The sequence below is a fragment of the Euleptes europaea genome, chromosome 5 (genome assembly GCF_029931775.1).
Source record: "Euleptes europaea isolate rEulEur1 chromosome 5, rEulEur1.hap1, whole genome shotgun sequence".
NCBI classification, from domain to species: domain Eukaryota; kingdom Metazoa; phylum Chordata; class Lepidosauria; order Squamata; family Sphaerodactylidae; genus Euleptes; species Euleptes europaea.
Window position 1 is genome coordinate 26,227,339 of NC_079316.1, and position 15,304 is coordinate 26,242,642.

The following is a 15,304-nucleotide window of genomic DNA, read 5'->3' on the forward strand; positions in this document are numbered from 1 at the left end:
TGGCAACCTTCTGCCCTCTCATGTTTGTTGTGGGGCTTCTTGCTGCTTTCCGCTGGATACCTGAGGACATCCTTGGCTCCTCTTGCACAAAGGGAAGGGCGCAGGAGAACTTGTTTCAATCCTGCCAGGCTTTTCTGTTTGTTAGAGTGTACCCCAGGGTTCAAGCTTCGTTTTTGCAAAAAGCACTCAAGTGTGATGCGCCCGCACCAATCAGAGCCAACACGCCTGTGAAGATGGCAGTAGGTGTGGGCCCATTAATAGATTTAGGCAAGGCCCAGTCGCACATAGCAACCATGGCTATAACATTCTCATCATGCCCAGCTCAAAGCTCTGCTTTAGTGCAGTGATAGTTTTTCTGGGTCAACAAACAAATAGTTGAAGAACTGGAAGTCTACCACCCAGAAGTGAGCTATACACCCCCCACCCCAAGACTGTGAACTGGCCCTCTTCACATTCCCCGTCATGATTGCCAGCCCTTTTTGCACAACTCTCTTCCACAGATGAGGCCCCAGAGAATGAAGTGCCGGCTATGTGTGTTTTGCATCCCCAATGGGGCAGGCCAATTCAAGCGGTGTAGTGGTTAAGAGTGTGGGACTAGTACCTGGGAGACCTGGGTTCAAATCCTTATTTGTGCCATGGAAGCCTGCTGGGTGACCTTGGGCCAGTCAGATGATCTCAGCCTAGCCTACCTCACATGCTTGTTGTGAGAATAAAATGGAGGCGAGGGGAATGACGCAAGCTGCTCTGGGTCCCCACTGGGCAGAAACGTGGAGTACAAATGAATTCCAGAAATATAATGAAATAAATAATACATAGGGTTGCCAGGTCCCTCTTCTTCACCGGCAGGAGGTTTTTGGGGCAGAGCCTGAGGAGGGCGGGGTTTGGGGAGGGACTTCAATGCCATAGAGTCCTATTGCCAAAGTGGCCATTTCCTCCAGGAGAACTGATCTCTATCGGCTGGAGATCAGTTGTAATAGCAGGAGATTTGCAGCTAGTACCTGGAGGCTGGCAACCCTAACAATTCACAGTGGGTCGCCGTGTTAGTCTGTTTGCAGTAGTCAAAAAGGGCAAGAGTCCAGGAGCACCTTAAAGACTAACAAAAATATTTTCTGGTAGGGTAGGAGCTTTCGTGAGCCACAGCTCACAGCTCTGAAGAAGTGAGCTGTGGCTCACGAAAGCTCCTACCCTACCAGAAAATATTTTTGTTAGTCTTTAAGGTGCTACTGGACTCTTGCCCTTTTTAACCCTAACAATGCAAGTGCCTCTGCAAGGGGCTGCGTGCGTGCTACACATCCTTCCTTCATACAGTTGCAGATGCCAACAAGCGCTCTTCCCAAATGAAAAATAATCATCATCACCACCTTTGCGAATCTCTCCTAAAACTGGGGAGAAAATGCCCCCACGGGACACACTTCCGTGCTAGCCTGCGGCTTCGGGCGAAAGGAGCACGGCCGCCATGGGCCGCGTGGCTGGCTTCCAAGCCGACCCGCCGCGGGGCCGGGCGTCCTCCGCGGGGCCAAAGCCCTTTGGCTCCCGCCCCGCGCGCGCACTTCGACCCGGGAGCCAACGCCCGGGGCGAGTGTGCCGAGCCCGTCCTCTTCGGCGCCGAGGCCCTTTCCAGCCACCTCCCCTCCTTCTGCACGGCCGCCGCGCCCGACGCTCCAGATGTGGCCCCTGGGGCAGATGTGGCGCGCCCCCCTCCTCCTCCTCCCCCTGCTCTTGCTGGCGCTTCCCGCCTCCGTGCAGGCGGAGACCCCGGCCCGCGCGCCTCCCGCCGCCGCCGCCCCAGCCCGGCCCAGCCCGGCCGGCCTCTCCGCTCCGCCGGGGAGGGGCCAGCCTCGCCGCCGCGGCCTCGCCCAGCAGCAGGAGCAGCAGCAGGAGCAGGCCGAGCGCTCCTCCTCCGCCGCCGGCCCCATGGAGATCCCGCCGAGCCATTACCCGGCCACCAGGGCCGCCGGCGTGGTGGGCAGCTACGTCAACTACCAGCACGGCGGCCCCGGCAAGATCTTCGCGGTGCGCAAAGTGAGCCAGGCCAGCCGAGAGGTGAGCCGCCACCTGCCCGGCCGGGGAGGGGAGGGGAGGGCGAGGCCCAGCGCGGATCCAAGCCCCCCAGAGCCCTACGCGAGCGGCGGCTGGCGACGCTGCTCCGGCCCAAGGCGCAATTCTGCATCTGCCGCCTGCGCCAGGGAAACCCCCCCCCTCCAAAGGCCGCTGAGCCCCAAAGGGGTTTCCTTCTCCAAAACCGAAACACTTCCTCCTTCCCTGCTCATCTCAAGACATGCATTTTTTTTTTTTACTCAACCCCATGTTACCCCCCAAAAAAAACACTTTCTTGCAACTGCTGGCAAAACACGCAACAATGCAAGGACCCCCCCCCCGCCAAATCCCCTCTTCCCAGTACAGCCTGGTGAGTCTGCTGAATACCCACACTGGTGATTCCTGAACACACAGCCCTGACCGACCCGATAGCGTAATCCCCTTGCAAATACTCCAGTCCCGTTGCAGATAATCCATTTCAAAGCCACTAGAGTGGCTCAGAGCGGAGTGGAGGATCGCACCACTAGTCCCGTTTCAACAGAATGTGGCACACCCCGCGCCACCCACCTGCAGGCTCGGCCCTTCCTGCCCTAGGGCAGGCTTTTCCCTCTCTCCCTTTCCCACTCTTTCACGTGATAAGAAGAAACAAGCACCACGGCAATGCAGGCGCTCTAGCAGCACCTCTAAGAGGATGCCCTTTGCCCAAGTTCTGCTCTCAGCAAGGGCAGGAGAAGCGACAGGAATCTTAGAATCACAGAACCATAGAGTTGGAAGGGACCACCAGGGCCATCTAGTCCAACCCCCTGCACAATGCAGGAATTTCACAACTACCTCCCCCTCACACCCCCAGTGACCCCTACTCCATGCCCAGAAGATGGCCAAGATGCCCTCCCTCTCATGAACTGCCTAAGTTCATAGAGTCAGCATTGCTGACAGATGGCCATCTAGCCTCTGCTTAAAAACCTCCAGGGAAGGAGAGCCCACCCCTTCCCGAGGAAGCCTGTTCCACCGAGGAACCGCTCTGACTGTTAGAAAAGTCTTCCTAATGTCTAGATGGAAACTCCTCTAATTTAATTTTAACCCGTTGGTTCTGGTCCGACCTTCTGGGGCAACAGAAAACAGGAATCAGTTCTTTCCACCCACTCCAACTAATACAGAATATGCCTGGAGCAGGATGTTTGGGCAGAAGTGTAAAATTAACTGCAATATAAATATAAAGACCCCCCCCCCTGTTTCCTCAACAAGTTACCTTTCATTATATATACCAAGTCCTCTCTAAAGTACAGAAATAAGCTACCACTGCTATTGCATCCCAAAGTAGCACAAAAATTAACAGGGTACGGAAAGGTAGGGAATCAGTAGTTACTAACACTGAGTAGTGGCTGGCCACAGCTAGGCATTTAATACACTGCCGATTTTACCAGGAGAGAAGCATACCTGTGAAACAGGGTTTGGCTGAAAACATGCTCTGCTGGCTTTCTTGGTGCCCTCTGCATGTTCCAGATTAACTGTTTTTCAAGATTTATGAGTAGCTAGCTCTGCGTTCAGTGCAAGAGTCCTCAGAATGCAAAGAACACAAGACGAGTGACATATTCTTTTCTCCCCAGGACGTTGCCGGTGTTGGGCATAAATACCGTATTAAGTTTTCAATGGCAGAAATCCTCCAAAAAGTAAGTGGCGTGTCTTTGGTTTATGCCGATAGGGCTTCTTTAGGGTGGGCCACTTTCTCACAGCAGGCATGCTTAGGCACAAACCATGAGGAAGCCGTTCTGCAAATAAGCAAATGTCTGCCACCAAAAGAAGGGCAGAACACACCATCTTGGCTTTGAATAAAATATCCTCCTGGCACGCTGATCTTAAATACATGTATACAACATTTATATCCTCCTCCTTCTCATACAAGACCAGCAGTGATGTGGTCCTACAGATCTCCAGAGGGAGCTTCATTGGGCAGCGATGAACACATGAAGCTGCCTTATACTGAACCAGACCCTTGGTCCATCAAAGTCAGTATTGTCTGCTCAGATCGGCAGCGACTCTCCAGGGTCTCAGGGCAGAGGCCTTTCACATCACCTACTGGAGATGCTGGGGATTGAACCTGGGACCTTCTTCATGCCAAGCAGATGCTCTACCACTGAGCCACAACCCCTCCCCCTGGAACACCGATAGTGTCCAGATAGGCCACGCTCAAGGAGGGCACAGTTAACCGGTCTTGAACAGAGGAAAGTAGTTTGTATACAGGCTTGTGCATGGAGAGACAGTCCTTCAGACATGAGGTGCAAGGTCAGGAAGGACTTTTAACAGAGAGAATTACCAACTCTGAACCTGTCCTGAAAGTAGTGTAATATGATGGAAGCCGCTCATATTCCCGTTAACAGTCAAGTAGTGGCATTCTGAACTAGCTGAAGTTGCCGAGCCGTCTTTAAGGGCAGCCCCACAAAGTGCGCATTACCATAACCCAGCCTAGAACATGCAGAAATGTGGATCGGCACAGTAAGGTCAGTCCGCCAAAAAGGGCTGGTGACCTGTGCGTCTAGTGTAGACGGGTTCTGGTTTTCCAACCACGAGGCTTGGGTCTACCAAAACCCCACGGATCTTTGCAGCCTACTAAGCACAATTTCACGTTGTTAAGTAAAGGTAAATCACTCCCTTCAGGGGCATCAGAGGTTCTGACCAGCATCACCAGTTGTCATGATCCAGAGGGGCTCCAGAAGGCACATATGGTCTGAGCATTTTTGATGCAATTAAGGGAAGTGGGGCAGGCAGCCCACATGGGCATGAAACCCAGTGGAGAACCAAGTTGTTACATGGAAGTTATAGCATTGCTGGAAAGCAGTGCTGATTTTGGTGTGAACCAGATGAGTGGGTATCAGGGGTGATTTATCTCTGCAGAAGTCCTACTGACAGAACTTTCATATCCTCACCTCAAAGCCGCTGCTTCTGAATGGAGCCAATTCATATTTCACTTCCAACTGGTTAAAGAAATCAAACAGTGCACGTGGATGCGAATCAGTCCTTACTTCCTAGTAAATGCATTTAGGAGCCACATGATTGTCCCTTAATTTTAAGAGCAGCATTCCTTATTGTCAGTGATAGAATATTTCAGACTTAATATGTTAAGCCTGCTTCTTTTAACATAAAAGACACCAATCATAGGGCTGGAAGAGTCCATTGTATCTGCGGGACCACCTCATCCGATATACCCCCGAAAGCTTTACGCTCCACAGGAAACAACTTGCTAGTGGTCCCTGGCCTTAGGACTATCCAGCTGTCCTCAGCCAGGGCCTTTTCGGCTCTGGCCCCAGCCTGGTGAAACTCTCTGTCAAATTAGACCCGGGCCCTGCGAGATTTAGTCCAGTTCTGCATGGCCTATAAGTCAGAGATATTCCTCCAGGGATATGGTTGAGGCAGCAATGGTTTTAATGGATTGGCTGGCCTTACTCCTTTTCCCTTCCCTTCTTTTCCTCCTCCCGGTCTACTCCCGGAAAACCAGTCATCTGTCTGGAAGTATTATAGGCCTACCCATCATTAGGATAAATCAGTATTAGTGCATATGACAGTAAACTGCCATTTTTTAACTTAACATTAGTGATTATAGTTTCAATTCTATGTTTTAACCTATATTATATTACATTGCATATATTATTTTTGGAAGCCACCCTGAGCCCAACTTGCTTGGGAAAGTGCGGGGTATAAATAAGTAAATATATACAGGCCATGTAGTCCAATTCCCTATTCGTGCAGGAAACTCGAACATTCTTGACAACTGGTTGTCCAGCCTCTCTGCTTGGAAAGCCTCCAGCAAAAGAGAGCTCCATCCCAAAATAACAGGAAACGTGTTCCATTACCAAACTGCTCTTCGCATTAGGAAGTTTCTCCTAATGTTCAAATGAAATAATCTTTCGTGATTTTTTGTCCCATTAGATTTAGTCATACCCTCCGAAGCAGCAGAGAGTTCACACATACTGTTTGACAATGGTGGAACAAAATGTTTATATGTAAGCAAAGGCAAGGGTACATTCACACAAACCCACTTTTCACCAGGATACAGAAAGGCAGGCCATGGTACTGTGAAAATACTCCTGCTGTCTTTAAAGACTGGACTACAAGGCACCAAGGAGCAGGCTAGTGTCCTGCTCAAACCACCTATATCACAGGATGATTCCACAACAGAAGAGTGCTGCATTACCTGATTACATTTTATACTATTCAACTACCATCTATTATCAGAACAATTGACTGGAATAGTAAGGGGAATGCATGCAGAATTCTCCTGGAATAGAGAGTAGTTTATAGTTAGTCAGAATATATAGTGGTCAAAACAAGGGCTTGGTCACAGATAGTACAGATTAGCTTGCATCGGGAAGAAAAATAGTCTTTCCTTAAAAACATGCTACCGGGTGGCTTCTACTGAAAAAATTTAAAGCCATTCAAATTTTTCTGCAGCAGGACAGCCCCGTGAACTGCACAGCTGAGATTCTTTATCATCATGGTGACCCGCATGTTGCTCCCGAAGTGCATTACACAGTGGAAGGAGAGTTTGGGAAGAATACAGAGCAAGTGGATAATGAATTCTACAACAGAATCAAGAACCTGTCAGAAACACTGGAAGCACAAAATGTTCCAGGTTAAACATATATATATATTTATCACTTCCCTTTTGCAGGGGACTTTTAAGTATTGAACTGAATCAAGTTGATTAAGTTTTGAAATTTACCATGGCCTTGTCAACATTAATTGACAGCTTTCCATTTAACCAGAGACAGGCAACCTATAAGCCCCCAAGCTCTGCCCCTCTGGCTGACTGGCTATCAGCTGACGCAGTGAGGCTGGCCTGTCCAGTTCCACCTGGACCAGTCAGCCCCTGCGGAGGTCACAGGCTGGTTACAAAGTCCTGGTGGGCCAGGTGAGACAGAGATTGTTGGCTGCCTCCACTTTAGACCAGCTGCCATTAGCAGTTGTATTCAGCTACTATAACTGCGTGCCATCAAGTCACAACCGACTCATGGTGACCCCAGGACCGCGATGGGGTTTTAGAGGCAAGGAATGAGCAGAGGTGGGACTTGCCATTGCCTTCCTCTGCATAGCAACACTATTCTTCCTCATCCTATTATCCCAACCAGTAATATTCCAAGATAAAAAAAATTACTGGAGAAGTTGGAAGCAGTCACTTAGATGAAACTATAGGCTCAGCAACAATCTACGGCCGAGCATGGGCATTAGGGTTAGAATCTCCCGAATTAATTACAACCACTGGCTCCAAAAGAATAGGCTTTGAAATTTGGCCCAGATATAAGAGCCTTCTCATTTACTCCACAAGAGGACAACCCAGTCTTCCTTGGTAGCTGACCTTGCTTGGCTTCCAAGCGCTGATAAGATTGGGCTAGTTGGGGCTATTCAGGCTGCTATTCAGCTATGATACCATTAACATATCAGTTAAATTGGTTTTTTTAAATACAGTTTGCCACAATGTAATTGTGGATTTTACTAGAAACCTTGAACAAATGGCTTGGCAAACTATTAGTCCATGCCCCAGGCCAGCGGTAAACTCCACAGGCTTTGCTAGAGGCTTATTCTGTACTTATATGCATTCCTATAGGTGCCAAATCTGGAGAATCTCAGCTTTAATTTTTAACAGTACCTGTAAATGGCTCCAGCACAAAGAAGGTTTTCTGCAGACTTCCTGCATGTTTTGTAGTAATGATTCTCCAGCCAGGCAGCCTGACTATTCCTGAGCTTAGCCCCTCCAGTCTCTAATGCCCACTACAGTGCTTTTCTATTTAAGCCAAGTCTAAATTTTAAATTCATAATAAAGCAAACAGATTGTGCAAATTGGCAAACAGCACAGAATCCAGACTGGGGAGGGGTGGCACACCCTGCAAATTTACAGATGGTGCCTAGGAATCATGGCCAAGATCACACAAGTTATCTATAACAAAAAGGAAGAAGAAGAGGAGTTGGTTTTTATACGCTGATTTTCTCTACCTTTTTAAGGAGTCTCAAACAGGCTTACAATCACTTTCCCTTCCTCTCCTCACAACAGACACCTTGTGAGTTAGGTGGGGCTGAGAGGGTTCGTAGAGAGCTGTGATTAGCCCAAGGTCACCCAGCAGTCTTCATGTGTAGGAGTGGGGAAACCAACCCAGTTCTCCAGATTTGCGTCTGCCTCTCATATGGAGCAGTGGGTAATCAAGCCTGGTTCTTCAGATTAGAGTCCACCGCTCCAATCCACTACACTATGCTAGAGCCAGTGTAGTGTAGCAATTAGTGTCAGATGAGGATCTGGGAAACTTGGACTGAAATCCCTGCTCTGCCTGGAAGCTGGCTGGATGACCTTAGGCCAGCCACACATATTTAACCCATCCCACAGGGTCTTAACCACTACACCACGCTGGCTTTATTTTTAAAAAATTGGTAAATAGATCAAGACTTCCACCCGGTTCAATACAAACTTTTGTTTTGTTTGTGCTGCTAGACAGTCACGGGAATATAACTGCAGAAATGGAGCCTGTGCGGAACCTAGCTCAGGTCGCCTGCGGATACGTAATATGGCAGAATTCAACTGAAGACACATGGTACAACATGGTACAAGTCGAAAGTGTCAAGCAAGTGGTAAGTGAAGACAAGTAAGAATGGGGGCTGACAAGCTTCCTTCTGGGGGAGGCTTCATTGTGAAATTCTAGTGCATTAGACATATAAGGGAGTGGGAATTGTACACACCAGACAGTCAAGAGGATTTTTTCCCAAACAATTGTTTCGCACTTCCATGCCAAAAAAAGGGGAAAAAGCAAAGCACATCTGTGTGGTGCCATTCTGTGATATCTAGTCTTCTATGCTCTCCCACTGCCCCTCTTACTAGCTACGAATGGTTGCCAAAGAAAAAGAGCGTATTAGAAGATAGTGAACACACAAAGCCAAGTTCTTCTTGTAAGGCCCCAAGTATGACATTTACCTGAGAAGGCCTCCAACATCTGGGAGTGGCACAGACTAATCAAAACCCCTTCCCTGTGTTTTAACATCAGGGCCCTGCAGGACCTAAATGAGTTCCACAGGACCTGCAAAATAGAACTGTTCCGCCTGGCCTATCCCCGAGTGCAGCCGCAAGTCTTTTCCACTTTCATCCTCGTCTGGGGGTCCACTGCTGACCAGGCCTGTCGTAGTGGCTACGATTGAAATGAAATGCCACCTTGCTTTATTGTAATATGAAGTATGAGTTTTTAAAGTATGTTTTAACCAATGTTTTATGACTATGTTGTGATCCGCTCTGACCCTGGCTTGCCAGGAGGGCGGGATAACCCCCCCCAATAAATAAATAAATAAATAATAAGAACATAAGAAGAGCTCTGCTGGCTCAGACCAATGGACCAGCTAGTCCAACATCCTGTGGCCAACCTGATACTCTTGAGGGCCATAGAGGCCGAGGCCTTCCCTTGATGTTGCCTCCCCACACCAGTAGTCAGAGGTTTGCTGCCTCTGAATATGTGGAGGTTCCCTTTAGTTACCATGGCTAGTAGCCACTGATAGACCTATCCTCCATGAATCTGTCTAATCCCCTTTTAAAGCCATCTATGCCCGTGGCCATCACTACATCCTGTGGCAGTGATTTCCACATTTAAATCACTAATTGCATAAAGTAGTACTTTTTGCCTGTCCTGAATCTACTGCCCATCAACTTCATTGGATGCCCTCGAGTTCTAGTATCTTGGGGGGAGGGGGTGACTTGATCAATCTACTTCCTCCACCACATGCATAATTTTACCGACCTTTATCATATCTTCCCTTAGTAGTATCTTTCCTAAACTGAAAAGTCTGGAACTTCCCTCATAGGAAAGGTGCACCAACCATCTTGGTTGCCCTCTTGTACTTTCTCCTTGACTTGGGAAGGCTCTACATGAACTGTTCTTTCACCAGCAAGACCTAAAATGGGTTTACTAAGATCTTTTATTCCACAGAGGAATCTCACTACTTCCCAGATGCATTCTCCCTTCCCCATGAGAAGAAATTATTAACTGAATGCTATGAGCAATATTTGGAGATGTGAAATTCAAGGAACAATAGGAGATTACCTACTGGAGACACAGCCCATCCGCCAGTTTTCTTGCTCACAGGCGCATGTGTACTTATACAAAGACAGACATGCCATTTGCTGAGAAAGTAAAGCTGGGCTTTATACTGTGTTTTGTTCACACAGGATCCCTGTAGCCACCCGAGATGTTTACACAGCATCTCCTTAGCTACCCTGTCTTATAAAAGGACTGTTTTTTTTAATCAGGTGGCCATGGAGCCTTTGCATAAACAGAGTGATGCTCCATTCTCTCCCCGCCCTGCGGCTGCAGAGTTGGGAAATCCCTCAGTTTATTTTTAGCTATATATTTACACACCTGGTCAAATCCGCCAGCTATCTAACATATGGATTTTGCCATCAGAAGTTTTTATAGTTGCTTGACATCAGATGTGGGGTGGAAAATGTTTGGGTGTTTTATTTTTTCTGTAGAAGATTCATTGTTTCATAAAATTGGCAACAATGAATGGGTGCCATTGCCAATTCCGTTATCAGGCAAGCTCAGCAGTTTCAAAATTATAATTGATTTTTTCAGGTGAAGGGGGAAGAGAATGAAAAATGCATATAAGAATGCACATTTTTAAATATTATAAATTCATCTGCTTTGTTTTGATTTGGCCTGCTCAGTCTAGCATTAAATTTTATTTATGTCCCTTGTCAAATGGTGGAAGGGACGTTGTCTTACCAGTGTGATCTGGAACTAATCACTGCAGAGGGTGATAGTGAAACTGAGGAGCCCACAGTGATCACTATGAGGTAGATGCTTTTGAAACAGTTGAGCAGACAACCACAGCCATGGCATACGATGCACAATTCTCTGTGTGCGCTAAAAATTGGGGAGTTTTCCGTAACATATAAACAATATGGGAAATACATGCCATGTTGCCTTTAAGTTGAGCAGGTGCAGAGGAGAGCAACGAGGATGATCAGGGGTCTGGAGACCAAGCCCTACGAGGAAAGGCTGAAAGAGTTGGGAATGTTCCATCTGGGAAAAAGGAGGTTGAGGGGGAACATGATAGCTCTCTTTAAGTATTTGAAAGGCTTTCACTTAGAGGAGGGCAGGAACCTGTTCCTGTTGGCCGCAGAGGATAGGACTCACAATAATGAGTATAAATTATGGGTGGAAAGGTACCGGCTAGACATTAGGAATTTTTATTTTTTTAGTAAGTAGTTCAGCTGGGGAATTGGCTACCTAGGGAGGTGGTGAGCTCCCCACACACGAACACATGAAGCTGCCTTCTACTGAATCAGACCATTGGTCCATCAAAGTCAGAATTGTCTACTCAAACTGACAGCGGCTCTCCGGGGTCTCAGGCAGGGGTCTTTCACATCACCTACTTGCCTAGTTCCTTTTACTGGAGATGCTGGGGATTGAACCTGGGACCTTCTGCATGCCAAGCAGATGCTCGGCCACTGAGCCACAGCCCCTCCCCAGCAATCCTCAAGCAGCGGCTGGACAAACACTTTTCAGGGATGTTTTAGGCTGATCCTGCAGCAGGGGATTGAACTAGATGGCCTGTATGGTTCCTTCCAACTCTATGATTCTAAATTTTTATGAGTATTATTCTAATGCCAATAATTTCCACACATTGTTATTTTTTTTTAATGTAACATTTAAATCGCACCTGGTTAATTTATTTTCCTTAATCAAACATTTCAGTTAAAGTTGATAAACTATTTGTTGCTATTAGGAAATTAAATTACGATGGGGTCCTTTTAAAGTTGTTTACTGAATCTAAGTCAAAACAAACATGTTAGATGGGACACACTTTAAGGCACTGGAATGTTGGCGGGGGGATTTTTCCAAATCTAATTTTTCTGGAAAACCACATTGCTGCCCCAAATACGCAACACCTATCTGTTGGTCACAGAAATCCAAAAACGAAGGAAGGAGTCTCCATAGCAGTTTAACATTACACACACACAGTGTTTTTAAACACTTGGTTTTAAATCTATTAAGCTGTTCTAGAAACAAGTATTTATCTTTTTAAAAGTATGTAAGGTTTTTTGCCAAGTGGCAAGCTGAGCAACTTGAGAGTCTTTTAAACTCAGGGGTCTGCCTTGCATGTGTTATTGTGCAGCTAAAAATAAAAGACACTCCAGCGGCGGGGAGTGGGGGCTCTTGTGTTTAACTATCTCTTCAATATTTCGTGCTCATTTAAGACAGTTGATAGTAATTAGATACATCTGAATGACAACTGTATGTTATGAAGCAAGAGTATAATTTTTTCCCTTTGCTGCTGGTTTCAGAAAAGGAACGATGAATATCTTGAATTTTCCTACGTGGTTTTAATCCACGACATTGTCTCCCAGGTAAGTACCATTATTGTAAAAAAAATACTAATAATAATGGGAAGAGCCCCATTTGTGGAAAAAACCATTCTAGCATAGTGATTCTCACAACAAGACTTTAGACTGGAAGGAACTGTCAAGGGCCTTGACACAGGAGATGGAGCTACTTCTGGAGACACCCAGAGTGTCCTGAGAACCTGGTGCTCAGTTTGCTGCAGCTGAACAGCAGAGGACAGGATCAAGCTGCTAGGATTGTGGGGAGGGGCCGCTGTTCAGTGGTAAAGCATCAGTTCTGCACGCAGGGCATGGAATGGCAAGTTTCTAGCCCAAGCTTCAAAGATTTGAGGGATGCCTGCAGAAATATCAGAAGCAAGAGGAGAGGCAGATTATGGTTCCTAGTGGTTGGGGACAGGGCTTCAGTGCCACACATAGAAGAAGAAATTGGTTTTTATATGCTGACTTTCTTTACCGCTTATGGAAGAATCAAACGGGCTTACAATCACCTTCCCCTTCCCAAAACAGAAACCCTGTGAAGTAGGTGAGGCTGAGAGAGCGTGGCTAGCCCAAGGTTGCCCAGCTGGCTCTATGTGAAGGAGTGGGGAATCAAATCCAGTTCTTCACATCAAAGTCCACCGCTCCAAACCACCGCTCACAACCACTACACCATGTAGCTCCTTTACAATGCTCACGCTCTTAGTCTTAAAAAAGTAGACCAAATTAAGCAAAAAAAAATTCTAAATGTTAAAATTATGCAAATACACAGATTATGCAGGGTCACAGTGTCCACTGGCTTAACTTTTTTATCAGATTTTAAAAACCCTGATTTCATTGGTTAGCTATCTGAACCTTCTTCTCATAGATCAGCTTCCTCCTCCTGTGGTTCATAAGTTTGCAAGGGACCAGGAAGTCATTAAAGCACAATTCCCCTTCCTCAAGGCAAAATCCTCCCCACGCCACTCTTCCTCTCTGAGATTAACCACCAGCAGAGAGGAGTGGCCAAGATGTCCCACCCAATTCAAGGGCAGGTGCCAGTAGAGCAGCCACTCCAGATGAATCAAGGGACAGCAAAGGAAGTCCATTAACCAAATTTTTAAAAGAGGGATACCTGAAGAGCCAGGCAACATACGATTAAAAGGATTTCATGCTATCACAGCTTTCTTCATAGCTACAATTCCCATGCTAGAATTCTCCTTGTGGAGGGCTCAGCTGGAATGCATCAGATGAAGCATGACCTAGTTTTCAAAGTACACTTGAACTGTAGCCCTGCTCCATTCAGCCATCCCTCTCAAACATACAAGTGCATACTCATGTGGTAGGGATCAGCCTTATGCTTTGGGTCACCCATCGGCTTAGAAAAAGCTTCAGAAACCAGAATGCCTACGTAATGCCACAGTGTGAGCACAGTGTAAGAGTACTGAGAAAGGCTGTAGTCCCCAGGAAGGGCAGAGGTACTATTTGCAAAGGTCCCAAAAACCAGACCCACAGTGGAAGTGCTGTTCTCCCATGTGTACTGCACACTGCTACAAAAGTACTGCCAAACCAACACCGGTTTACCTTTGGTCTCAGTCCACTGTGGCCATGAGTTACCCAGGCACCAACATGTACGGATTGCAAGTTTGAGATACAATAAGTCCACCTCCAGGTCATGGAATTACCTAACGATATTGCAGATTCCTCCCCCTTCTCCCTCCATTCAATATTTTACTGGTCTATAGGTCCATGTTCCAGTCACAATAAGAGATTAATGAGGAATGGAGAAAAAGAGAAGGGAATGAAAGGCGGCAAGCCTAATGAGAATGTCCTAGATGGGAATTAGGACATGATTTTTGCTTGACACTCTCTAACGCAACATTCTTCTTGCTTTTTTTTTTTTTTAATCTGCAGGAAATTATCCCTTGGCACATGCAAGTTCTCTGGCACCCACAGCATGGAGTGAAAGTAATACGGAATAGCCGCCAGCCAAAACGCGCAGCGCAAGATTAGCAAAATGCCTTCAATACTGCTATTAGAGGTTGTTAAAATAATCTTCCACATACAGCTAGAATAAGGGCTCTCTTAGGCCCTGTTCCATCTATATGATCAGGACCAAAGGCAATACCCACGGGGCCCTCCCTCGCTGGAGTGGATACTTACGGTACCGTTGCCACAATGCTCTCTCGAAAGGCTACTTTGGGCTTTCCCATAACACAAGGACAACCATATTCTCTTTCCATTCTCTAGATAAAGAAAGGAAAACACAAATGCTAATTAAAATGGGCTGCCAAAGGGACAAAATCTAGCAGAGGAAGAAGCCAAATTTATCTCAAATACTATTTACAATCATAGGGAACAATGACAAGCATTAAGTCAAATGATTTGTTCAGGTGATGCTCTTGCATTAAAAGCAACTTCTTACACATATGCCAGCTGTAAAGACGTCCCCCCCCAATATCCCACCTTTGTAAACAGATACATTTTTATAGTTAAAGAATAAGATACAGTTCAGACTCTAATTTTGAGAGAATTCTCCTCTGCATCTACAAATGGGATATGCAGAAGCTGCAAGCACAAATCCAGCTGTACACTGCAGGCCCCAAACCTGCAGCTATCATCACCCATAGCAGATTGTGAAGTAATTTCCAGTTAGCAGAGGATGCTGCTGAATTAAGAGAAGCACTTCCACTATGGGGACCCAGAAGAATGGTTCTCCAGTGTAGCCTTTAGCAATCAATCACCTGAGCATAGATTTCCAGATGTAGTTCTCCCATTCCTGAAACAATGGTCTCTTTGCTCTCATTGTCAAAGTGAACTCTGAAGGTAGGATCTTCTCTGGTGAACCGGTTAATGCCTTTTGAAAACTTATCCATGTCGTTCTAACAAGCAGGGAAAAAATCCAGAATATTATCTACAAAGCAATTATTCAGTCAGATAAGA

General features: G+C 46.6%; 2 protein-coding genes across 2 annotated transcripts in view; one reads left to right on the forward strand and one right to left on the reverse strand.

Annotated features, from left to right (window-relative positions):
• The window catches only part of GFM1 (G elongation factor mitochondrial 1), a 49,842-nt gene that overhangs the window by 10,107 nt on the left and 24,431 nt on the right, over nt 1-15,304 (reverse strand). Inside the window, exons 12-13 of the mRNA XM_056849886.1 lie at nt 15,106-15,243; nt 14,525-14,607 (exon numbers count right to left, since the gene is read on the reverse strand). Of these exons, the coding sequence (XP_056705864.1) occupies nt 14,525-14,607; nt 15,106-15,243 (221 nt within the window). The remainder of the gene's footprint in view (nt 1-14,524; nt 14,608-15,105; nt 15,244-15,304) is intronic.
• LXN (latexin) lies at nt 1,666-14,437 on the forward strand. Its single transcript, XM_056849887.1, has 6 exons — nt 1,666-2,043; nt 3,645-3,707; nt 6,487-6,664; nt 8,513-8,649; nt 12,350-12,412; nt 14,276-14,437. The coding sequence occupies exons 1-6, from the start codon at nt 1,666-1,668 to the stop codon at nt 14,372-14,374; spliced, it is 918 nt and encodes a 305-aa protein (XP_056705865.1). The 3' UTR covers nt 14,375-14,437.

Bases quoted from the DNA above. Each gene is read 5' to 3' on its own strand.
- LXN (XM_056849887.1), top strand. From the start codon at position 1,666: ATGTGGCCCCTGGGGCAGATGTGGCGCGCCCCCCTCCTCCTCCTCCCC. The intron at 6,665-8,512 runs GTTAAACATATA...TTGTGCTGCTAG, and splicing joins GGAAGCACAAAATGTTCCAG to ACAGTCACGGGAATATAACT. The intron at 12,413-14,275 runs GTAAGTACCATT...TTTAATCTGCAG, and splicing joins TCCACGACATTGTCTCCCAG to GAAATTATCCCTTGGCACAT.